The sequence below is a fragment of the Benincasa hispida genome, chromosome 6 (genome assembly GCF_009727055.1).
Source record: "Benincasa hispida cultivar B227 chromosome 6, ASM972705v1, whole genome shotgun sequence".
Lineage (NCBI taxonomy): Eukaryota > Viridiplantae > Streptophyta > Magnoliopsida > Cucurbitales > Cucurbitaceae > Benincasa > Benincasa hispida.
The window spans coordinates 31931428-31954557 of record NC_052354.1 but is presented as its reverse complement, the minus strand read 5'-3'; the positions used below and the strand labels follow the sequence as shown (position 1 = coordinate 31954557).

General features: G+C 32.9%; 1 protein-coding gene across 1 annotated transcript; it reads right to left on the bottom strand.

Annotated features, from left to right (window-relative positions):
- Nucleotides 1–11113: 11113 nt before the first annotated feature.
- LOC120079617 (flavin mononucleotide hydrolase 1, chloroplatic) lies at nucleotides 11114–18424 on the bottom strand. The gene is made up of 7 exons (XM_039033867.1): nucleotides 18034–18424; nucleotides 16650–16725; nucleotides 14919–14970; nucleotides 13835–13949; nucleotides 13687–13757; nucleotides 12584–12671; nucleotides 11114–11573 (listed from the first exon to the last, which is right to left on the bottom strand). The coding sequence occupies exons 1-7, from the start codon at nucleotides 18363–18365 to the stop codon at nucleotides 11432–11434; spliced, it is 876 nt and encodes a 291-aa protein (XP_038889795.1). The 5' UTR covers nucleotides 18366–18424; the 3' UTR covers nucleotides 11114–11431.
- Between the last annotated feature and the right edge of the window lie 4706 nt (nucleotides 18425–23130).

Sequence of the window (23130 nt, the reverse complement as noted above, 5' to 3'; positions counted from 1 at the left end):
TACAATTGCCTAGTTACATAAAATCTCTAAGATTTCATTTCCATTGGATCTAATCTCACAATCTCTCTCTTATTTCTCTCATCAATAAATTTTCTATATCAATTATTGTATTTTTGCTTAGTTAGTTTTAGTTCTTAAAACAAGCAACCCCCTCCCCCCATTTAATCTTTTGCATTTTGGAAATCAAATATAGTCTATTTTTAGGCCAATTAATTACGGTTCTCTTGAGTCGACCTCTTACTTCCACTATTATTACGTGTTAGTTCTAATTGTAGTTAGAGTTCTATAAATTTCATTTGTTTTAGGCAGATAGAATTAACAACACCTAATTTACTCCGAACAATCGACAATAAAGATGATGTTTATTCTACGTCAGTTCAGAACAAGTAAGTAAGGATAAGTATGAGCCTAGAACCATACTTTGTCTTGGAATTTCTTGCATCTTTGATATATGCTCGTATTTTCCTTTAGAGTCAGAGTCTGTTGTTGAGTCTTTTCTTTCTTTCAACTCTTTTGGTTCATTTTATTCTTTCTTTTTCTCTTTTTTACCAAATATTCGAAAACCCAAATTCGACCTGTCTGGTTCTCATAAAAGGGCAAGTTCTCTTATAACCCTTCCAGACTATATAGATTCATCTAAGAGAGGACCGGAGAAACATGAAAATTTTTATGTACCTTGAAAAGCATAAAATACGGGTCGCATCGAGCAATCGACATTAAAAATTTTCCCTTCTTGGAGGTAACCAAGTGTAAAAAATAAAACAACTTTTATTCGCTTTCCTTTATTTGCTTTTTAGGAATAATTTTTTTTAGTCTAACTTCTTTTTTTCTTGTAGCTTTTCTTTTTCTTTCCTTTTCTTTTCTTTTCTCTTTTTTGTAGGAACAACAAAAAGATAGAAAAAGAAAAATTTGACGCCGGAAAAGAACAACAAAGAACAACAAAAGAACAAACAAGGAAAAATTTCTACCACCACCAATTGTGCGAAATTAGGGGAGTTTTATGTACCCTTTCTTTTTGTCTTCTTGCTCTTATCTTATTTTTATATATATTGAGGACAATGTTTAGTTTTTAAGTCGGGGGTGGAGGTACATTGTATGTTCTTAACATTTTTTTATTAGGGTTGTAAAAATGAGCCTTACAAAAAATTTTACTCTATAATCTTTGCATGTCTGGAACCCTTGAGCACCCAAGCTCGGGTTATGTGGATTTTATGATCTTGATTAAATATATCTTGATTAGTCTCTATTACATTTCTATGGCATACTTTTTTATTTTCTAAAGAAACACAATATCTTGATCTTGGCATTTTTCCTTTTTAATGACTCAATCATTTTTGCTTTTAATGCATGATTCATTCCTAAGCATGTTCATTCATTCAAGAATAATATTCACTTTGTTTGTTATGGATCATTTGTTTTTCTCAATATTTTGATTCTTATCAATGAACTTTAATGACACATTCTCTTAAGCAATGACATCAAATTTTAAGCTTCTTAAAATCTTTTCTAACAAAATTTTGAAACTCATTTTTCAAAAGAAGTTTCTTTTCCTTTTAACTTCATAAAAAAATTGAATGCTTAGTCTTTAGATTTATTTAGAATCTCAAAACTCTTAGAAATGTCATATCTACTTAATTTTCTTTGTCACCCCGATAGGGAAAATTTTGGTTTAAAGTAAACTATCTTGATTTAGAGATAAGTTTAGACAAAGAGGATAAAAAGGGTCTAGTGTTTTATATAAAAAATATTGCTAGCACAAAAAAGAAAAGAAAAGAAAATAAAAGAAAAGAAGCAAGCTTACTTATTTATCTTAATCTTCACTAATGTATGTGTTTGTGTGCATAGATAGAGGTGAAAAGAGTTACCTCCATCGTGTTAGTTAGGGCCCACAAGAAAAAAGCGATAGGTTCCCTGCAGTATGAGTGTGAAAGCTATCCCTCTAGGTAAAAGAAATGGCAATTACATTTTGTGTGTGTGAGTTTAAAAGGCACTCTTGTCCTAGAATTGTCTTTTTTGTCCAAGATAGATATACTTTAGACCGATAATCGGGCCAGTGTAGGGCGAAGAGGAATTGAGAGTTGGATATAGCCTTTCTACTAGTTTTGGTCTTTAAATAAACTAAAACTGAGTATTCTTTTCTTTTATGGCTTTACAAGAAAAAGACATTTTCTTTTCAAAAATAGGTTCCAAATTTTTGTTAGAAAGATTTAAAAGGTTTAAATACACATTTGTATCATTTGCTTGCTTGGTTGTTGAAAAGAGAGATATGAATCAAATTTTTGTGTAAACAACATGAACATATTAACATTTTTGAATTACTTCTATGAATGAATGCACAATTGAGACTCATGTTTTTTATTAAATATATGCATATTTCTAGTTTAGACTTGCTCGGGACGACCAAGAGTTAAGTTGGGGGTGTTTTGTTAGGTCTTTAAAAGACATATATTTTCTATGTTAATTCCCCCAAAATCTTGTTGATTATTTGCTTTTAATGCTCATTTTGTAGGTAAAACAATCCCGTAGGCGATTAGGAGTCATTTCGAGAAATTTTGACCAAAAGGATAAAAAAATGACCAAGAAAGTCAACAAAATTAGAAAGAATCAGAAAAATTACCAAAATGCCATCAAGCTTCAAGCGTCACGACCCTAGGAAAAGTGTCGAGCAATGCTTGAAGATAGAAAGCTCACTTTTGCTGCAAAATAGGGCACCGTTGCAACGCTCCCCACAACGTTGTAGCGCTTTGGATTTTGATGCGATTCTTCCCGCGTGCGTGCCTCACGCAATGCTGCGTCAAGGCCAGCGTCATGTCTCAAGCACAACATGTCACACCCCACCCCAGATCACCCTCTTAGCCTAGAGAAGGGCGTGATTGCAGCAGTTATCAACCCTTAGGCTGACACTTACTGCCTAAAAACTCTTGCGGAATAACTCTGATACCAAATACAAATTATATGCAACGGGACAGCTGTAGCCCACAATTTATTAACTTAGAAACTTAATATGTTTAGAGTATTTACAACATTAGATTTACAAGTCCCAAAACCCACAAACCCTAGTCCCTATATGAACAATAGTAACATGTGTACAATATTAACAGTAACCACCTAGCAAACGGTTACAAGTCTTTTGGTCCTTTAGTGGTAGAGCAGATACTAAGCTGTCTTCAGAGGATTTGACCACTACCTGTAGGGGAAAAAATAAAAACATTTGAAAACGGGGTGAGCTTACGCCCAATGAGTGACCGAGAAAACATAGTAAATTCTCATGCATAATTTCAGAAAACAGTTTTATCTAAAATATAAACTGTTGCAGCATAAATATTTTTCAAGCGTAAATGATATAAAACTGTTTTAAACATAAAATAGTAAAATCATTTCTCAAGTCAAAGTACTGTATATCTGGTAAAATAATCCCAACACCAACTACAAGTCCAGAGAGAACCCTTTTGCTCAATCTCTGACTTTATTCACCTGTGGCCACACTAAGTATCTTCACATATTAGGTACTACTGCTCAGATACCTTCTTCTTGTACTTCAGTATCGAGCTACTAGGATACCTTCTCCAACGTACTTCAATATCCCATTGGATTGGTACCTTCTCAAACGTACTTCAGTACCAATAGATACCTTTTCCTTGGACTTTAGTATCTAGTTGGGTGGATGCCTTCTCCTTGTACTTCGGCATCGCATTTTATCAAAACTATTTATAAACAACTTTTCTCTTTAAAGAATGTACAATATAACACATATACAATCAACATATACATATGTAAATAGTTTTTCAACAATATGCATGCGTTCAAATCACAATTCAAACTTGCTTGGAAACCACTTTAGAAAACTAGTAGGCATGAGAATTATTTTCGCAAACATGCTTTCTGTAAAACGTTTGTAATCAAAACAGTTTAAAAAATTTTTAGTTCGAAAACATTTTAGCCACTCACCTCGAATTCTTAGGAACTTTTCACTCTAGTAGTTCCTCGGGTCCCTTTTTCACCCCTAGAATCCAGATTCAACTTACGACTTAGATTACTCATAGTTCCGAACCTTATTTGGAAATACTCCATTGTACAAACTTATTCTAAAATATCTTAGAAATCTTACCCTAAACTTTCAGCTCAGAATTCCTCGTGGTTTGGCCGTAATCTCAAAATTTTGAAGACTGGCCCAAACTGATCTGACAGTCTGACCCTTCTGCCTTCTTCTCAACCTCCAGCCCAGTTCCTTTGAGCCTTTTCCTCTGGCAGCCTACTCTAAAAACTAGACTTCTAGAGTTTCAGATGGAGTTGGAATCACTCCAAACGCACGAGTAGATTGGAAGATCTCCTCGTCCAAAGTTGACACATTCCTCTGAACCCTCACTGTCCTCTACTTTCTCTACGAAATTTATGATTTTTGTGTGCTTTGAAAATGAAACCCCAACTCCATATTTATACGCGTTCAAATTATTCGTGGGATTGACAACACCTACTTGGCTGCATAGCCAAATATTTAATCCTCCCTTTATCAACGTAAGCTGACTTCACCTTAGTTCAATGTGTTCTTCCCAAACGCATCCAACACAATTTCTTAGGGTTTAAGAATTTCTCTTAATCAGACACCTAGATTTTAATTGACGTTTGCTCTTACATCTTCAAGCTTTGTTTGTATTCAAATTAGGGTTTTTACATGCATTATCCACCCCAACGCGTCCAAATACATCACCTAGAAGCTTGCTCGGCCGTTCAGGCGAGGCGTGGGCGTGACGTTCGAATCGGACAAAGCAAGGCTAACGCATAGGCGCGCTTGCTCTTTTCGCTCTCGACAGTGTCGCTCTCTCTACTCTCGCAGTGTCGCTCTTCTCCCACTTTCCTCGCTAGTCCTTGCTCTCTCCAGCAATCTCGCTGGTCTTGCTCTCTCCAATCTTGCTCTCCCTCTCGCTCTCTCCAGCTTTAACTTTTCTCTCCACTCTCGCTCTCTCCAGCTTTCTTGTTGGTCTCGCTCTCTCCACTCTCGATCTCTCCAGCTTTCTCGCTGGTCTCGATCTCAATGATCTCGCTCTCAACGATCTTGCTAATCTCACTCTCAACGATCTTGCTCTTAGCTACTGCGAACATTGTTCTCCATACACGTTTGCTCACCACTTTGTGATACTTTTACATGGATTTTCTAAATTTTTCCTAAGTAATTTCCCATATTTTTCGTATTTCACATAAATTTCATATTTTTCTCAGTCCTTCAGCCATAACGCACTTCACCTAATTTCTCCATACTTAATCAATTTTTTCCCCAAATTTTCTAAACTTAATTTCCATATTATTCCACACTAGCTCAACCTACTTATTATTTTCCCCCAACTTTCCCAACTCAATTCCATATTTTTCTTTTCAAATCCCCATTCTTTCTTCACCATTTCATACTAACTTTCTCATCAATCAACTCAACTTATTTATACAAATTTAAATAGAGACACACAAATAAGTGGAAAATTAAGACAATTTAAATAAGAAAACACACTTAAGTGTAAAATTGGGATTCGGGGTTCACACAAATCAACCACAAGTCAACCCTTCACAAATTGCTCATAACTACAGTTGGGTCAAAATACCATTTTCCCATGTAGTTGCATCAACTCCTTACTACCACTAATTCCTCTAATGAACAAACAGTTTATAGTCCAACTATAAACTAACACCTCTCAAACCAGTGAGAGGTTGAGGTCTCATTGTTTAAGACTTAGAATCAGCTATTAAGGGAGCAATTTATCTACTTTTCTATGATCGGGAAGGAGTGAATTCTTTTTTGTGTAGTTGCATTTTCAGCTCCCCAATCAGACAAATCTCCAAAATGGTAGGCTTGTTAAGTCGGCTAACTTGGTCATTCTCACCCATATAGATTGAAGGATTGCCCTCGTAGGCAGGAGTTCACAACTCACTCAGGATTAAGGTCAAGTCACCTATGGTCATCCTAGTGAAATGTTGGTTTCTTCAAGTAACGGTGTTATAAAGAGAAATCATTCATCGTAGTCCAGTCTTGTATAAACTCTTTATACAGGATACCCCCACTCACATGTCTCCACATGAACAATATGACTTATATTGTCTGTAACATTTACAACTCATATAACAATTATAAAGTGGGTCATATTTGCAGTGTTACCAAGATAAGGCACTCAACCTTATCCATTTACTGCAGACTTTTTAGATTATAATGTGAACATGAACAACTTGTATGGCTACCACATATTGTTCAATTGATATTATATAATCTTGGATCTTAGTTTATTGGAATGAATTAATGAAGTCTGAATGTCAAATAAAATACCTCTTATTTTATTAAATATATGATATATTTTTACGAACTACAAGATATATAAGATTTAGGACAAAAAATCCAACAATTGTCCTGTTGTTACTCTTGATACTTGCCATTGTCGTCTTGACCATCCCTCTTTTAAACATATGACTGCTCTTAAGGAAGTGATTCATATTGATCTCATGAATTTTAATTCCCCTTGTTCTGTATACCCCTTAGCCAAGTAAAAGAAACTATCTTTTGTATCACACAATCATGTTGCTTCCAATATTTTTAAGCTAATCCACTGTGATATATAAGGACCTTATCAACATCCTTCTCATGATGCCTATCGATATTTTTTAACCATAGCGGATGATCATTCTCATTTTACTTGGATCTTTATGATGAAAACAAAAGGTGAAGCTTCAGTCATTATACCTCTTTTTTTTTTTTTTTTACTATGGTTAAAACTCCATTTGGTGTACCAATTATACAATTTAGATCAGATAATGCCCCAGAGTTGGCTTTTACAAAATTCTTTCATTCTAAAGGTGTTCATCAATTTTCATGCATTACTCGACCTGAACAGAATTATGTTGTTAAAGGAAACATTAACATTTATTAAATGTTGCTCGGTCTTTATATTTTTAGTCTTGAGTCCCTATTCAGTTTTAGACTGAGTGTGTTCTTACTGCTGCCTTTTTAATCAATCATACTCCATCATTATTACAGTGGCAGACTCCTTATGCTCAATTATATGGTATACCTGTTAATTAATCTATGTTAAGGTCTTTTGGATGTTTGTGTTTTGCATCCACTTTATTCTGTCATAGGTCTAAATTTGATCCCCAAGCTATTCCTGTTGTGTTTGTTGGGTATCCTGCTGGTATGAAAGGTTATAAGTTATATGATATTGGACATGTTATTTTCCATGAGCATATCTTTCCTTTTATTTAGTGGTTGAAGCTCACTTGAAAATGTCATTTGATGATGTTGTTCTACCTAAGTCTTTTGATTTTGTCGGGATCCCTGCTTCTCTCAATGACTTTACTCCTCTCTTAGATGTTGTTCATGATAATGATGCAGTGAGCTCTTGTAGTAATGGTATTATGCCGAATGATATTGGGTTGGTTGTTTTTTAATCTTCTCGGGCTGTAGGACAGATGGATGTTAGAAAATCTTCTCGGATTACAAAACCTCCCTCTTACTTAAGGGATTATCATTGTAACATGTTACTATCCCAAGATGTCATGATCTCAAGTGTTTTCACTTCTACAAAATATCATTTACGCAGTTGTTTATCTTATACTCATTTGTTTAATGATTATCAAAAAAAAATTCTACAGGTTTTTGCTTCCTATGAGCCTCAATTTTTCCATCAAGCAATCACCTTCCCTCATTGGCAACAAGCTATAAAATGTGAATTAATTGCTATGGAGAATAATTGTACATGTTTAGTTGTTCCTCTTCCCTCAGGATAACACTCCATTGGATGCAAGTGGATATACAAAGTTAAGCACCATTCTGATGGCACCATTGAGCGTTACAAAGCTCGCTTGATTGCAAAAGGATACACTCAACAAGAAGGCTTTAATTACATTAAGACTTCTCTCTTTTCTTTTTTTTTTTTTTTTTTGTAAAGGGCTGCTTTTGTGGGTGGGGTATTTTTGTTTCTTTCATTTTTTTTTTCTCAATGAAAGTTATTATTCTTATAAAAAAAAATTGAGACTTTTTCACCAATCGCCAAATGGTTAGTGTCAAAGTCTTACTTACTCTTGTAGTTTCTTATAACTGGCCTTTAGCACAACTTGATGTCAATAATGCATTCTTCCATGTCGATCTTCTAGAAGAGGTTTATATGGACTTGCTACTTGGATATAAGCATAATGTTGTTGCAACTTTGGGGGAGCGCTTAATTTGTCAGTTACACAAGTCCATATATGGTCTCAAATAGGCTTCTTGCCAATGGTTTGCCAATGGTTATCCGAGGATCTGGTGCCTCGTTTACGGCTTTGCTTGTTTACATTGGCGATATTATATTAACAGGTGTTTCTGTTGACATTATTAATGACCTTAAGTTCACTTGAATAATGCCTTTAAGTTGAAGGATTAGAGAGATATTCATTACTTTTTGGGACTTGAACTAGCTCATTCTTCTCAAGTTATATTTTTGTCTCAACAACATTACGTTGTGCAGACTCTTGAAGATACTGGCCTTTTGGCTTGTAAACCTTTAAATTGCCCCATGGATCCTAATTTGCACTTATCTCTTAGTGATGGTCCTTTGTTACAAGATCCAACGTTTTATTGTTGTTTGATTGGTAAGCTTTTATATCCACTATCTCCATATCTGATATTGTTTTTGCTGTTCATAAGCTCAATTAATATGTTTCTTGGCCTCGGCAATGTAATCTTGATGCTGCCCATCATTTGCTTCGATATTTGAAGGCCTTTACTGATCAGGGGATTCTTCTTTGCCCTTGAACTGATTTTCAGCTTAAGGCTTACTTGAATTTTGATCGAGCGTCTTGTGTGGATTCTTAAGTCCACAACAGGCTTTTGTGTCTACATGGGTGATTCTTTTAGTTTTTGGAAGGCTAAGAAATAATCGTCTGTCTCTAAATCCTCAGCTGAAGCTGAATACAGGACTCTTGCTGCTACTACTTGTGAAATTATTTGGATCTCATAATTACTTAATGAGTTACAAGTTCCTTTAACTTCTCTTGCTCTCATTTTTTGTGATAATCACGTTGCTCTTCATATTGCTACTAACCCTATGTTTCATGAAAGAACGAAACACATCGAGTTAGATTGCCATTTTGTTCGAGAAAATGTTGTTAATGGAATTGTGAAGCTCCTTTCTGTCTAGTCTCATCAATAATCTGCGGACATTTTTACCAATGCTCTTTCATTCAAATTTTTATTCCCTTATTGTCCAAGATAGGTGTGATTCATATTCACTCACCATCTTGAGAGAGAATATTAAGAGTCATCTTATCTTTTCTATATTAAGGGTAGTCTTGTAGTTTCACTATTAGTTTGTTTTCTACCATTTATTGTATCAGTTTATTGAATAATGAAATATGGAGGAAAAACGGATTGGGCTAAAAGTGTTATTGCTGGCAGCGTTTTACAGTGACGTCCGCAACTAGGGACTGACAGCGACAAGGCGATGAATAAGAAGGACAAATAAGAGAGTGAGAGATGAGTAAACCCACGAAAGATTCAAAGATGGAACTGAAACTTAGAGAGATAGAGAGAGACAGGAAAAGAGCCACTTTTTGTGCGATTTTCTACGACGATGACGACTAGATGGTGGCAACGATGGACAAAGAAAAGGTGGTGGCCTCGGCTTTTCGTGGAGAAGAACTTAAAGGTGTTGGTTGGCCGACTACGCGTACGAATGTGAATGAGATAGATAGATCTACCGACAACAATGGACATATGCAAACTGACAAGACTGGGTGGAGCGACAACGATCGACAATTGAAAGGGGCTGTTGTATGTGGTGGTTAGGCATTGGATGGAGAGTACCAACGAAGGAGGGGAGTTACTGTGTGGGAGAGGGACACACGGGTGCTCGAAAACAAACGCACGAGGGGATGCGTATGGGTAATTCGAAATAAAACTAAATAATCAAAACAAATACAACAAAAACCTCTTACCCACAATGGGGCTATTACTGGCAGCTTTTTTTAGTGACGTCTGTGATTGGCAACGGACGGCAACAAGGCACTGAAGAATAAGAACTGATTGGAGAAAGAGAGCTACGAGGAAAGCCACAAGAGATTTAGGGATAGAATCTAATAGCATCAGAGAAAAGTGTTATCTCACTCGACTTATATTGTGCTCGTTCAAGTGTTTTATATGTTTATTTGATTTTTTTAGATATTGAGCAATGTAGACGTAGCCTGGGCGTTTGTGCAAAAATGAGTCAAACTAGAGTGCTTGAAGCCCTAATCCATCAACCAAATCAAAGAGGCAAAATTATTTAACTACCTCCAAAAATAGCGTTGCAACATCAATCTTGTATTCCATGATACTAGAATAGGGCAAGATTGCTCGATGTTGCAGGATGCTAGGAGGTTTTTAGAGAAGTGCTGTAACGTTATTAGTAGCATCATGACACTATCGACCGGGTATAAATGAGTTTTCTTTCACTTTAGATCAAATGTGAAGTCCCATCATCCGTTTTTCTTCGATCCTTCCACCATTTTTTTCTGTAATCAACCACTTTCAACTATTTCTTTCTATTTGAGGACTAATTATATTTAGGTGTATTTAAATCATAGTCGGGTAAGGTAACTCTCTCGATTTGGAGGTAGAGGTTTGGTTTCTAATGTCATGAGGATTTGGTTTATATTTTGAGTCATTATTGTTGCAAACTTTCTAAGTTCCTCAGTTTTATCCAATTTGCATTCATTGATGGGTTGATACCTATATTTGAATGCATGTTTTTAGCTAAGATTTCTTTTATGATATGTAATTGTCTTGTCGAAATTGCCTAGTAACATTGTTAGGATTGTTAAATTTCAAGATGTTTCAAAACCCTAATCAAACATAAAAAATATATTTTTTCCCCCTCAAAATCAAACTCATCTCTTGATTAACCAATCGAAGAAATTTAAACTGAATTAATAAACATAAATTATTTGACAAATAAAATACAAGACAAAATTAAGCCAAAACTCAAATCATAGATACTAAAAACAAATATCCAACCTTCCTTTAAAGGTCTGGTCAAAGTTTTCAATTTCCTTTGCAAAGCCCTTTCCAAATAAAACACCAAGCATAGCAATGTTTTCAGCAAGTGTAACTTAAAAAGCTTAGTAATATTCTGAAAAGACAATGTTGATATTGCTTCCACATTCATGTCCTTTCTTCCAACTAGTATACAGATCCCAATGAAAAAATACCCAATTGATATAAGCCCTGCTGATTCTGCTCATAATTTGAATAAATTACAGATAATGTTTTATTTCTTTTTTTCTTTATGAACAAAAAGAATCCCACAAAAGAATCCCCAGCTGGAACAATATCAAGAACAGCATTCCAACACGAAAATCAATTGAATCAAAAGAAAGATGAGTTTATTTTTCATTTTGAAAATGGAAAAAAGGGAATGAACCTCGCCAAGCATGTTCTGCGGATTTATGTCGTTGGCAATTTTAGGCGAGGTTCATCAGGTGAAATATCAAGTCCTAGAAGGCACAGATCCTGAAATAGCAAATCTGCACTCCTGAAATGTAGGCCAATGATGCCAACTTCTTTTGCAGCTTCTACATTCTTCTTTCTGCAAGTGGGTGACCATTTCATAAAGGTTAAAATTCATGCTTATTTACTAATCTTTTTCCTTTTTGCTAATATAATTTCATAAAAGGTTTTGAAATCCTATCCAAACTTTGACAGTTAAAAGGAAAAAAAAAAAAAAAAAGTTCAAATTTTTGTTTTTGCTCTTGCTTTCAAAATTGGACTAAGATTTCAATTTGTTTAGTAAAAATAATTTTAAAAAACTAAGGAAATGTAGCTATAGGTAATTTTATAACCTTTTTCTCTGCCTTTTTTTTCCTGCAGAAATATATACATAGATGCACAGAAGAAAGAGATGAACTTCTTATATCCCTTTTCGACTCAATCCAACAACTAGATGGGATGTTATTCAATTGCTTCTCATTTTCATGAAAATATTCCTCAAGCAAGGCAGTTAATAGGTGACTAAAATCCTGGCAACAGGCATTCTTCTATGCAAGAAGGAAACTTAGACGCAATAAAGAAATTTAGACTAGAAAGAGTGAGCTTAAGCAGTTCCTTTGCCATGCGCAATAGAATAAAAAGTAGTTTGTATCATACTAAATCTCTAATCTTAACGTCTTATCGAATTGAATGAATCAATTGAAATCTTCCTACTTGAATAAGAAGTCTACATATGCCTATCTATCCTCTGAAGACCCAAATTTCAGGTAAACAATAGAAGGTTCAAAACCTAGTGTCTGTGTCCGTCTAGTTGACTAATAGTCTAATACATATAAAATTCATCTCCTCGGTAACTCCATTCAATCAATTTCTCTTATGTTCCGATGCCTACACAACAAACTTACACAGCCTAAAGTTTTTCGTTTCTTTCATGGAGAAGGCCTACCCTACTTTGCCAACATTCTAACAACAGAACAGGAAAGTGACCATATGTACATAGGATAGATTTCTGATATATTACTTGATATCAATATAATAAGAAAAAAATTAGTAAAATGTATAAAGGCTTAAATCATAATTCCATTTCAAACACAATTCAATAAGTCAAACCTGTCATCAACGAAAATACAGCTAGCTGGTTCAACTTTGAGATGTCTCAAGGCTTCCAAGTAGAACTCAGGGTCCGGCTTCCTCTTTCCTGAAACATATGGCAAACAGGCTCTTTTGGAACAAATATTTTGATCTTATTAAGATAAATGTGGCTTCTTTGTAAACTACGTCTGAACACTTTTGCAATTACTGAGCATTTAATATTAATTCTTGTTGGGAAGCTTTCTTTACAGTTTTGTTCATATGTTTATGAGTTGTATTTGAATTTGTTGGTTTGGGAGTTAGTTGTACACCTAAAGTTGAGTTTTACAATTGGAAACTTTTTTAAGTTTGAGAAGTTGCCGTGTCTTTATAAAAATAGAAACATTGTTGTTGTTCCTATCAACTAGAAATTTGATCAGAGGAAATTTTGAAAAATAGACTGCAAATAGAAATCCACACGTCTAAACCAACTAATGTTAGAGCATGATAATATCATCATATTGTCGATAAAGTAATCAGGTTTAACCTGAAATTATATGAACTGCAGATTTTAAAGCATCAATCTTCTTATCTCACCAGATAAAACATCATACACTCATCATATGCACAATCAAAATAGAGACAATAATGATGATATGAAATCTAGCAGAAGGGTAATGAAGAAAACTCTAAGGTCATATCATGGTTGTTGGACAATGAATGCTTGTAATACAAACAGTACAAATGATATATTAGTTGACTGAACCAAACAGTGAGAACCATTGGAACTTCATTTTAGTGACATTATGCTACAATCAAATCAGTTTAGGAAAATAATGAACAATAAGGAAAATATCACAAGTTCCATAATTTAATTGGAGATATTGCAATCTTCTCTATAGATTCCTTGGTTCAAAATAATGTAGAGGGTGGTATGTGTGTGTGCGTGTGAGTGAACATATATATGTTTTTTCCCTCATTTTTCTTAATGAGAAACACAAGATATATAAAATAAAAAATCTCATGTTAACTAAAGTTCAATAAGTGAAGGAGATGCAAATAATTTTGCTCCTTATAGAGAAAGAATGGGAAGCAGGGGAGAAGAACTTAAAGGGGAAAGCCTTTCAGCACTTGAGCACTACCGTTTTTACAAGAGCAGAATGTCCAGGATAGATATTTTGAGATTTTCAACTTCTCCTCGATCATTTCGTACCTGCCAAATCAAACAATAGAAGTTGATGAAACATTTAATCGGAAGAAATGACATGCTATAATTCTTTTCCCACGAACCAAATAGGGTAGTTTGTGAACGCATGAATTTCATAGTTTTTCTCTTTAAGTGCAATTAGCAATTCTTCAATGCCTTCTAGGTAAGAATAGCCGCTTATCATACAGTTTTTGAGGCCTGGAAAGATAGATAAAACAAAGTTAATATGAAGCTAAAAGGGAAGAGCACATAGTTCCATTGCCGAAAATTCCAAAAAAAAAAAAGTCATAAGCAGAGAGAAAAAAAACTAATTTGAATACTTGGAATTACTGAACTGGTAATCTTCCTAGATCAACAGCATCTGGAGAAAAGTAATACTGCTAGAAGTAAATTTATTAACAAGTAGCACTGGTCAGCCAATGCATTTTAAAAGCATATAAAGTACCAAAACAGAAGTATAAAACCCGAGTAAATGAGTTAAGCAATCGATTTGTTTTTCTGTATTTGAAGGAGGCATGTCGGTCATACATGACTCTATGCTGTTGTATTTGTTGTTAGTATCTTTTCTTTCTCTCTCCTTTAAGGAACATGTAACTTTTAATCTTCCATTCCTTTTCTACATCAATGAGGAGAAAAAAGAGTGAAAGATAGTGCACAATTTTTCAGTATGTTACACCAAGAAATGAAGAGTAATTTTAGAGTCCGACCTTCAAAAAGATTTGATAAAGCATTAAGGCCTAAGAAACAGAGTAATTAATTGGACGATCTTATGTTTAAACATTCTGAAAGTTGTAATAAATCATATTAGTCTACATTAGAACTTTTGTGTAAGAGTATAGAAACATCTTGCATGGGTTTACTATACACAAAGTAAATAAAATAATTAACAAAATTCAAAATAAAAACACTATTAAATTTCTTTAGGTATTTTTTATTTACATTAAAAAAATATGGTCTTTATTCTATATCCATTAGTATCTGAGCCAACTTGCGCGTTTCTTGATTAATTCTCACAGGACAATTGCTGACCTTATTACATCCGGTTATCAAGGTAACTCGTAAGACATTAAATCTTAGGTAGATGACCACCATTCTTTCAAAAAATACTAAGAGAATGACATAAAATTAGGAACAAAAATGAAAAAATAGGGAGAGATTCCGATAAACCTTCAAAATCTATTGGTCGCTCATCTTTAAAGAATCTCTTTTCCAGCTCTGCCTTGAAACAAAACAACAATTTTTAGAAATATAAGTCAGACATTAAGGACTATGAAATAAAATGTTACAAAAAAATATTTTTTTTAAAGCAAAACAAGTTTGCACTCTATTTCTTATAAATATGCCCCCTCCATTTTCTCAACTAATCAATTTAGTAAACTTTAAAGAGGGCTGATGTTATTTCATGTTTAATAAACAAGCTTTGGCAAAGAACATCGATGATTATGTGAGAACCCTAATTAGTGATATATTAGGATTATTGGCATGTTCATTAGTGTAAGCTAGGGAGTTTGTTAGGGTTTTTGGTTATAATTAGAGGGAGTAGGTTGGGAGCAAGGTACAACTGAATTTAATAGGAGTTTCCATCGTTGCACTTTGGGAGAGAGTAGCTGATGCAGTGGGTGAAGGTATTAGGTCAAATCCGTGGTCAAACAAGGAAAGTCCATCTCTAAAGATTGAACGAGAGCTCTCCAAGAACAAAAGTTCTATATTTCAAATGATATTTAAAAGCTCCTTATTACAACCTAAAAGTAGCTATTAATAGCCTTACAAGGAAATAAAACAATTACTTAGAAATTCTAAAACAATAATTAATCTAAATTAATAACTAAATTACTATTAACTAAATTATACAAATAATCTAACTTATTCTCCTCATCAATGGCCCTTTTAAATGACTACTGTATATTGTAACTTCTCTTGTTTAACTTCTCTTGTTATTGTAATATATTACTATCGCTGTGTTCTTTGTATTTTTTTAGTTTTCTCACCTAACAAATTAGTAGAAATCAAGTTTTTCTTTGAGATGCTATAGCAGGTTTTAGAAGGGGCATAAAAGTATATAGAAAAAAAATGAGGAAGAAGGAAAGGGAAGAGAAGCCAATGGTGCCATTTAAGCCCATCGGGAATCTAGATAACTTTTTTTTATAAGAAACGAAGAAACATTCAGGGAATCTCGACTATTGCAACCATACTGAAATGGAAATGTGGAATGCCAGTCCTCAGAAGGTGAGTGCTTATGAAAACATGAAAAAATTAACAATGACAGTCCACCCACGATGCAGGTCTTTGGAACCTAGCTGAAAAGAGTCCCTATCATTAGTCGCTTTGGGCTAGAATAATTTGTATTTTTAGACATTTTCTTGCTCCTTTTACAACAAGTATTCGAGCTCTCTCACTCAATAAAGGTTCACACATCCATCAGAATCTAGTGGACTAGCTCAGTGTTGAGCAAATCAATCGAGATTCAAAGAATTTAAAAAGAGTTCTTGATCGAGTCTTTGGGGCTTTAGAGTTTGCTCAATTAACATACTAATTCCAAGTCCCGTTACAAGATCAAACAATAAAGCTCCATTGAATAAATAAACTTATCACTTTAATACATAGAGTCTCGAATATGTAAAATAGGCTCAGAAAAGTTTTCCCTTGGTGGACAGGACTGAAAAAGTTACAGTAAATTGTAACCAAGGATTTATAGTTAGAACAACAAAAGTAAGAATTCAAGTTGTTATGGTATATATTTTCCATATATACCTTTCCTTCAAATTTAATTTTTATCTTTCCAACTTCTCTTTCTATTCACATTATCTGCTATATGTATAAGTAAACGTTCTTATATCACCCTAAAATGGTAACTAAGCCAAATCTTGGGAACACAGGCTAATAAGAAGATAGACATACCTCATCAATCAAACCCTTCTCAAATTCAATCCATACAGTTGGATGTTTGAGTTCAAGTAGTTCCTCCATGGGCATTCTGAGCAGTGAATTCCGATGCAATTAACTTAAGGAATCAATATTAAACAGAAATTTTGTGAAAAAAGAATGAGGCTGGATAGTAGTATAAACTAGAACTCACTTTTTTATACGGTTCATTTTTTATTTTTTTATTTTTATCTATTCATATAATACAATAAAGATTAGTTTACTCAGAAAATAAGTAAGAGCCGCAACTGATTGATATATCTGTTGGCAGGTTTTCATCTTTCTTAAAGCTATAAAAATGAAGTCTTATATTCATTGGCATTGAATAGACATGTCATCTCATGAAGCAATCAAGAAATTTATGCCTTGAGGTAGGATTTTGGCCTACGTTGAAACATGACAGGGAGACCTTTGTTCAAGCAGTTAGACAGGGTATCCAGATGCCGCTTCATCTTTCCATCTATTTGAAGTTGAGAAAAAGTACATTTCCTCATAAGGCCAACAAAGACATAGACGCTAAAATTCAAACAAATGAAACATTAAAGAGAAGTTTAAAGGAAACAAGCTAAGCAATCCCCCTTTGCAGAAAGCAAGTAGGAGCTCATAGTGTGGTCAACTTTTCTTCTCTCCTGAAAGCTAAAGCTAAACTAGAGAAACAGATAGTAACCATAAGAGTCACAATTTTAACAAGTGGACAAATAAAGTCAGATTGGGGAGTTCGATTGTCTATATAAAATATTTTTAACACACCTACTCCAAAAAAGACTTTGTTAAGATCTGGAAAAATGAGCTACTCCTCTCATTGTTAATTGACTTTGAGATAGAACCTCATGTTATCTAATATGTATCAGAACCATTGAAACTCAAATGGACATCGATCCAAAAACAAAAATTGAGATCCGATCAAACTTCCAAGTATAGTGAACCCAAAGAAGCATCATCTCAAGGGAACAAGTTGAGGATCCAATAAAGGAGAAATTAAAGGATCGCATAATCTTTTATAAGATAGATAGGTTACTCTTCTAATTGCCAATTAGTTTATGAAATAGAATCCTATATTATTTAATAGACTCCATAGACACCAATAGTGTTTCTTATTAAGCTCACCCGAAGATTCAAACACGTGACCTCTAAGTAGGTGTATACGCAGATTAGAAATTAAATTTGGTTGAACAACCTATGGTTGGGTCTCAAATTAAACTGAGTCTAATAGGTAACATGTTTTATGCACTGTGGCCAGAGTTACACAAGCCTAACCATGACACCCATATATCTTCCAACTCAGTTATCATTAATTGCTATTCATCCTGATACCCAGAAGTTCCAACAAATTAAACAAAGAAAAGTAAAGACAAGGCACCTGAAAAAGGCGGGAACATCATCATAGAAAGGATCACGAACGAGGGTATCCATGATGTCAAAGAGCAGAACAGGAAGCTTCCTAGAGGTCTTATCAGCACCATCAGAGCTGCAACCAGTAGCCATTGAAAGAGAAGACGAGAAGAGTTTGGTGTCGCCAATAATGTCAGTGTTATCGCTGCTACTAAAGCTTCTGCGCAGAAGGGTATGGTTGAAATTAGATGCCATTTTTGATGGATTCGAAGAAGGTCTGATTGGGGAAAAGGAAACAACAGGTGGGCTAAAGAGAGAAGCCATTAAAATTGGTTGGATGGGCAAAAGCCCCAAAACCATGGCTCTCTCTCCTAGTCAATTCTGATAGAAATGAGATTATGCTTTCGCGCATCATTTTCAGCAATTCTTATCCTTCAATTTGATTTTATATTCGTTGAAGTTGGAGGAGAGAATCTCTCTTATTTTCAATAATCTCACATGACTTCTTTGATTATTACCTTAATATTGTGATTTGAAACCTAAAGAAATAATTTTAAATTAATTACTTCATCTAGAACGAGAAATATTTGAATATATTTATATTATGTATTTGGATGATGACAAAAAAAGAAAAAAAAGGGTTAAAATTTATTAATATAGGATTTTACTTCTAAATCCTGTGAAATTCGACCCTTCTAGTTAAAGAAAGCTTTAAAAATAAGAACAATATTTGAAATCACTCCAAATTTTAAAATCACTATCTTTCTTGCCGTTATAAACAATGAATTTCATTTAAAATCCATTATAATTTAAAATCCCTGAGGTTCCAAACAGGCTATAAGGAAAATATTATACCATCTAAATCAATTTGATTTAAATTTTGTAAGTGTATCAATTTATAACCTTCATTATGTTTCATTTGAAATTTATTGTATTTGAAAAGTTGTCTCATTAAAATGACAATCAGCAAATCTAATAATAAATACATCACTCGTCAAGGGCTCAAGATATTTAATAATTGATGAGGAATCATATCAAACATATATTCCTAATCTCCTTTGAAGACCCATCTTAGTACGTTGTGGTGGAGCAATTGAAACATATACTGCACCGTCCAAAAATTCTTAGTTGGGAAATATATGGCTCGTGGTCATAAGCTAATTGTAATGGCGAGTACTTGTGATAGGCTACTGGCCTAACGCGTACAAGTGACGTTGCATGCAAAATGGCATGTCTCTATACATATGTAGGAAGCTTACCTCTCATAAGTAATGATCTTGCAATTAATTGCAGACGTTTTATAAATGAGTATGCTAAACCATTTTGTGTATGAATATGAGCTACAGGATATTCAACAGTTATCCCATTTGACATACGATAATTATCAAAGGCTTGGGATGTAAATTCACCAGAATTATCAAGACGAATGGTCTTAATCGTATAATTAGGAAATTGTGCTAACTTAATTATTTGAGCAAGTAATCTTGCAAATTCAAGATTTCGATTTGATAATAAGCATACGTGTGATCATTCGCTAGATGCGTCTATTAATACTATAAAATATCTAAATGGTCCACTTTGTGGGTTAATAGGTCCACATATATCATCATGAATTCGTTATCAAAATGTAGGTGATTTAGTTCCCACTTTAGCTGGTGATGGTCTAATAATTAATTTTCCTTGAGAGCAAGCATCATATAATAATTTATGAGATTGAAGAATTTTTTTGCTCTTCAATGGGTGTTCGTTTGAATTCTCAATAATTCTTCTCATCATTATAGACCCTTGATGACCTAGTCTGTCATGCCAAATTGTAAATATGTATGGATTCAAGAACTTAAGGTTTATTGTTGCATATGTTTCAATTACCCATATATGAGTATAATATCATCCAGAAGATAAAGCAGACAACTCTTCTAATATAAAATTTTCATATGAGACAGTAGATATGATATAAAGATACTCCATATTATTCTTTCTACCAATCTCAATATGATAAGCATTGCAGCATATATCTTTAAAACATAGAAGATTTCTCTTTAATTGATTAAAAAACAGTGCATTATTAATTGTAAATTTTGTCCCTTTAGGCAAAATAATATTTGCTTTTCCAAAACCTTCAATCAAGTTTGCATAACCTGATATTGTATTTACTTTTGCTTTCAGCATTGTCAAATTGGAAAAGTATTTTTATTTATAAGTATTGTATGTGTAGTTGCACTGTCTGCTAGACATAGATCTTTTTTGCTTATTTTTTAATCACCCAACATATGAAAATGATTCATGTGTCTTCATTAAAAGAAAATAATTACAATAAGAAAAACAACACTTGGAATATACAAAAGTTAACATTTATTTAAAAAAACATGAAGATAGATAAAGAAAACAACATTAAGTCTAGATATTCTCAAATCTAAATATGTCATTATCCTGGTATGCAAAATTGGCTTCCACATTTTTCCCTTTTTCCCTTAGAGAGGTTTGATAGAGATCAACTAAGTATTTTGAGGTACGATAGGTACATGACCAATACTCAATCATTTCGCATCGGAAGCATTTATTTTCAACATTCTTTGAACTCTTATCTTCTTGAGCTTTTCCTTTGTAATCATAATTTTGTGGGGTTCTTTTGAAATTTGAATGATTAGAATGACCACCACGAAAATAATAATTATTTCTTTCTCTACGACGGTCACAACCTCGACCATGACCATGACCTCAACGATGATTATTAATATTCACAACATTCACTCTAGGAAATGGTGTTGTTCCAATTGGTCAAGATTCGTGGTTGTTCATCAATAACTCGTTATTTTGCTTGGCCACAAGAAGATATGAATTTAGTTCAGAATATTGTTTAAAATCTTTCTTTCAATATTGTTGTTGCAAGAGCATATTTGAGACATGAAATGTAGAAAATATCTTATCTAACATATTAGTATCAGTAATTTTCTCTTCGCATAACAACAATTTTGAACTGATTTTAATTAATACGAAATTGTAATCATTTACTGATTTAAAATCTTGTAGTCTTAAATGCATCTATTCATAACGAGCTTTAGGAAAAATAACTGTTTTTTTTATGATTATACATTTCTTTCAAATTTTTCCACAAGATACAAGGATCTTGTATTGTAAGATACTCTATTTTCAATCCCTCGTGGTAATGATGACGAAGGAAAATCATAACACAGATATAGAGAAAATATAATATAATAATAAAATAAATAACTAAAATTATGAAAATTGGATAATATAAAAATTGAGTAGAATTTTGAAGTGAATTTCTCACCAATGCAGATTCTTTCAAGATCCACTAAATACAACTGTTTATAGAGAAAGTGACAAGTAGGATGTGGTACATTAAGACACTATGCATAGGTGATTGAATGACACATGGATAATATATGTGGTAATTAAAAAAATGATATTTAGCATTTAACACTCATTTATAACATTTATAATATCGTGCATTATAATATATTTTGTAAACTATATATCAACACGAAAGGTACAGTCGTGAAGCACGCGACACATAACGTGTGTTTAAATTATTTGGCAAGTGAGAAGTTAAATAGATAGATAAATTTTTTATAGTGAGAAAATTATGCTGATGTGGCAAAAATATTTAGTTTGTAATTATTATTATTTTTTTTTTGTGTTAAATGAGAGTCCCTCTTCAAAAATTTTAAATTATCGTTGATGGAACATGATCAATAAAATAAATAGATAAACAAAGTTAAAATATTACGTGAATATTTCTATTATTAAATTTTCGTCGATATGTCAATATTTTCATCGATATTTTTACGTTTTTATAGGTTTGATATCAACATAAGAGATGAATCGATATTTTCGTTATATCAAAGAAAAATCCACAAAACACAAAAATCATAAGCATCGAAATAACACTAATATAAATATAATATAAACAATAAACATATTAACTTATTTGAAAATCATGAAATATTTATTTACTAATTTAAATTTATTTTTTGAATTTCTTGTTTTTATATTTTTTTTAGATATGTACATCGAAATCGACATTTTATTGATGTTTCCATCGAAAATTCCATAAAATTAAAATCTCAATATTTTCTTCGACATTTTTAAACCTGGTTGGTATTTAATGAATCCTAGTTTATAGAAAAACAGTCCAAGAAGTTCCTAGTGCATTGATTTTGTGTATAATAAATTATTGACATATTCAATATTTTTTTTAAGAAAATAAATTAAATGTTCTATTAGATATATATAAAATTGAATTTTAAAAAAATATTTAAAAATATTTAAAATCGAATGTTGTGTCTAATAAAATTCTAGATTTTCTATTTTGTATTAATAAAGTTGTGGATTCTAAAAATGTCAGATCTCTAAATTTTTTTTCTTTTTTTTTTTTAATTCAAGTCAAATATCTAAGTTAAAGACGCATAAAATTGAAAGTTTAATAATTTATTAATCACGAAATTACAATTTTAGAAATTTAATTGAAGCCAATTATCATAGCATTTCATTGTGAGTAATGAGTAGGTCATATAGATATAAACACAAGTAAAAAGAAAAGTTATTTACATCAAGAATTTTGGCAATCCCAATTATGATTATTAAATACATTGCCATACCAAACTCATTTCACTAGAATATTATCATCATCATTGGTCTATTAGATCATACAATACAATATTCTTTTTTCTTTTCTACTTGAATGGTTCCAAGATGGGAAAATTGATTTTATAATAGGTATGGAGATCTTTCCATTTAAGTCATATAAGATTTGGTTTTTAAAGCCTATATTTGTGGGTTTAAGAGCAACATATATATATACACACATATATTTACATATATACATACATATATATACAACACATGTATATAAATGATATGTACATGCAAGCACGTGCAAATACTTTGAAACATGTCATCTCATTTTCTTTAAAACTCCATGTTTGTGTATTTCTCTATGCACAATACAAATCTCTCTCTCAAAAGTACTATTATATTTTTTTAAATTGACATTTATAACTGCATGATGAAGATCCAATTATCAACATTTAAGATGGTACTCTGCTATCTTTATCTACTAACTTATATTTAAACTTTAACTCTTACTAACAATAATTAAGTA

Bases quoted from the DNA above. Each gene is read 5' to 3' on its own strand.
- LOC120079617 (XM_039033867.1), bottom strand. From the start codon at position 18,365: ATGGTTTTGGGGCTTTTGCCCATCCAACCAATTTTAATGGCTTCTCTC. The intron at 14,971-16,649 runs GTATGTCTATCT...TTTTGTTTCAAG, and splicing joins AGAAGGGTTTGATTGATGAG to GCAGAGCTGGAAAAGAGATT. The intron at 13,758-13,834 runs GTTCGTGGGAAA...TTGATTTGGCAG, and splicing joins TTCACAAACTACCCTATTTG to GTACGAAATGATCGAGGAGA.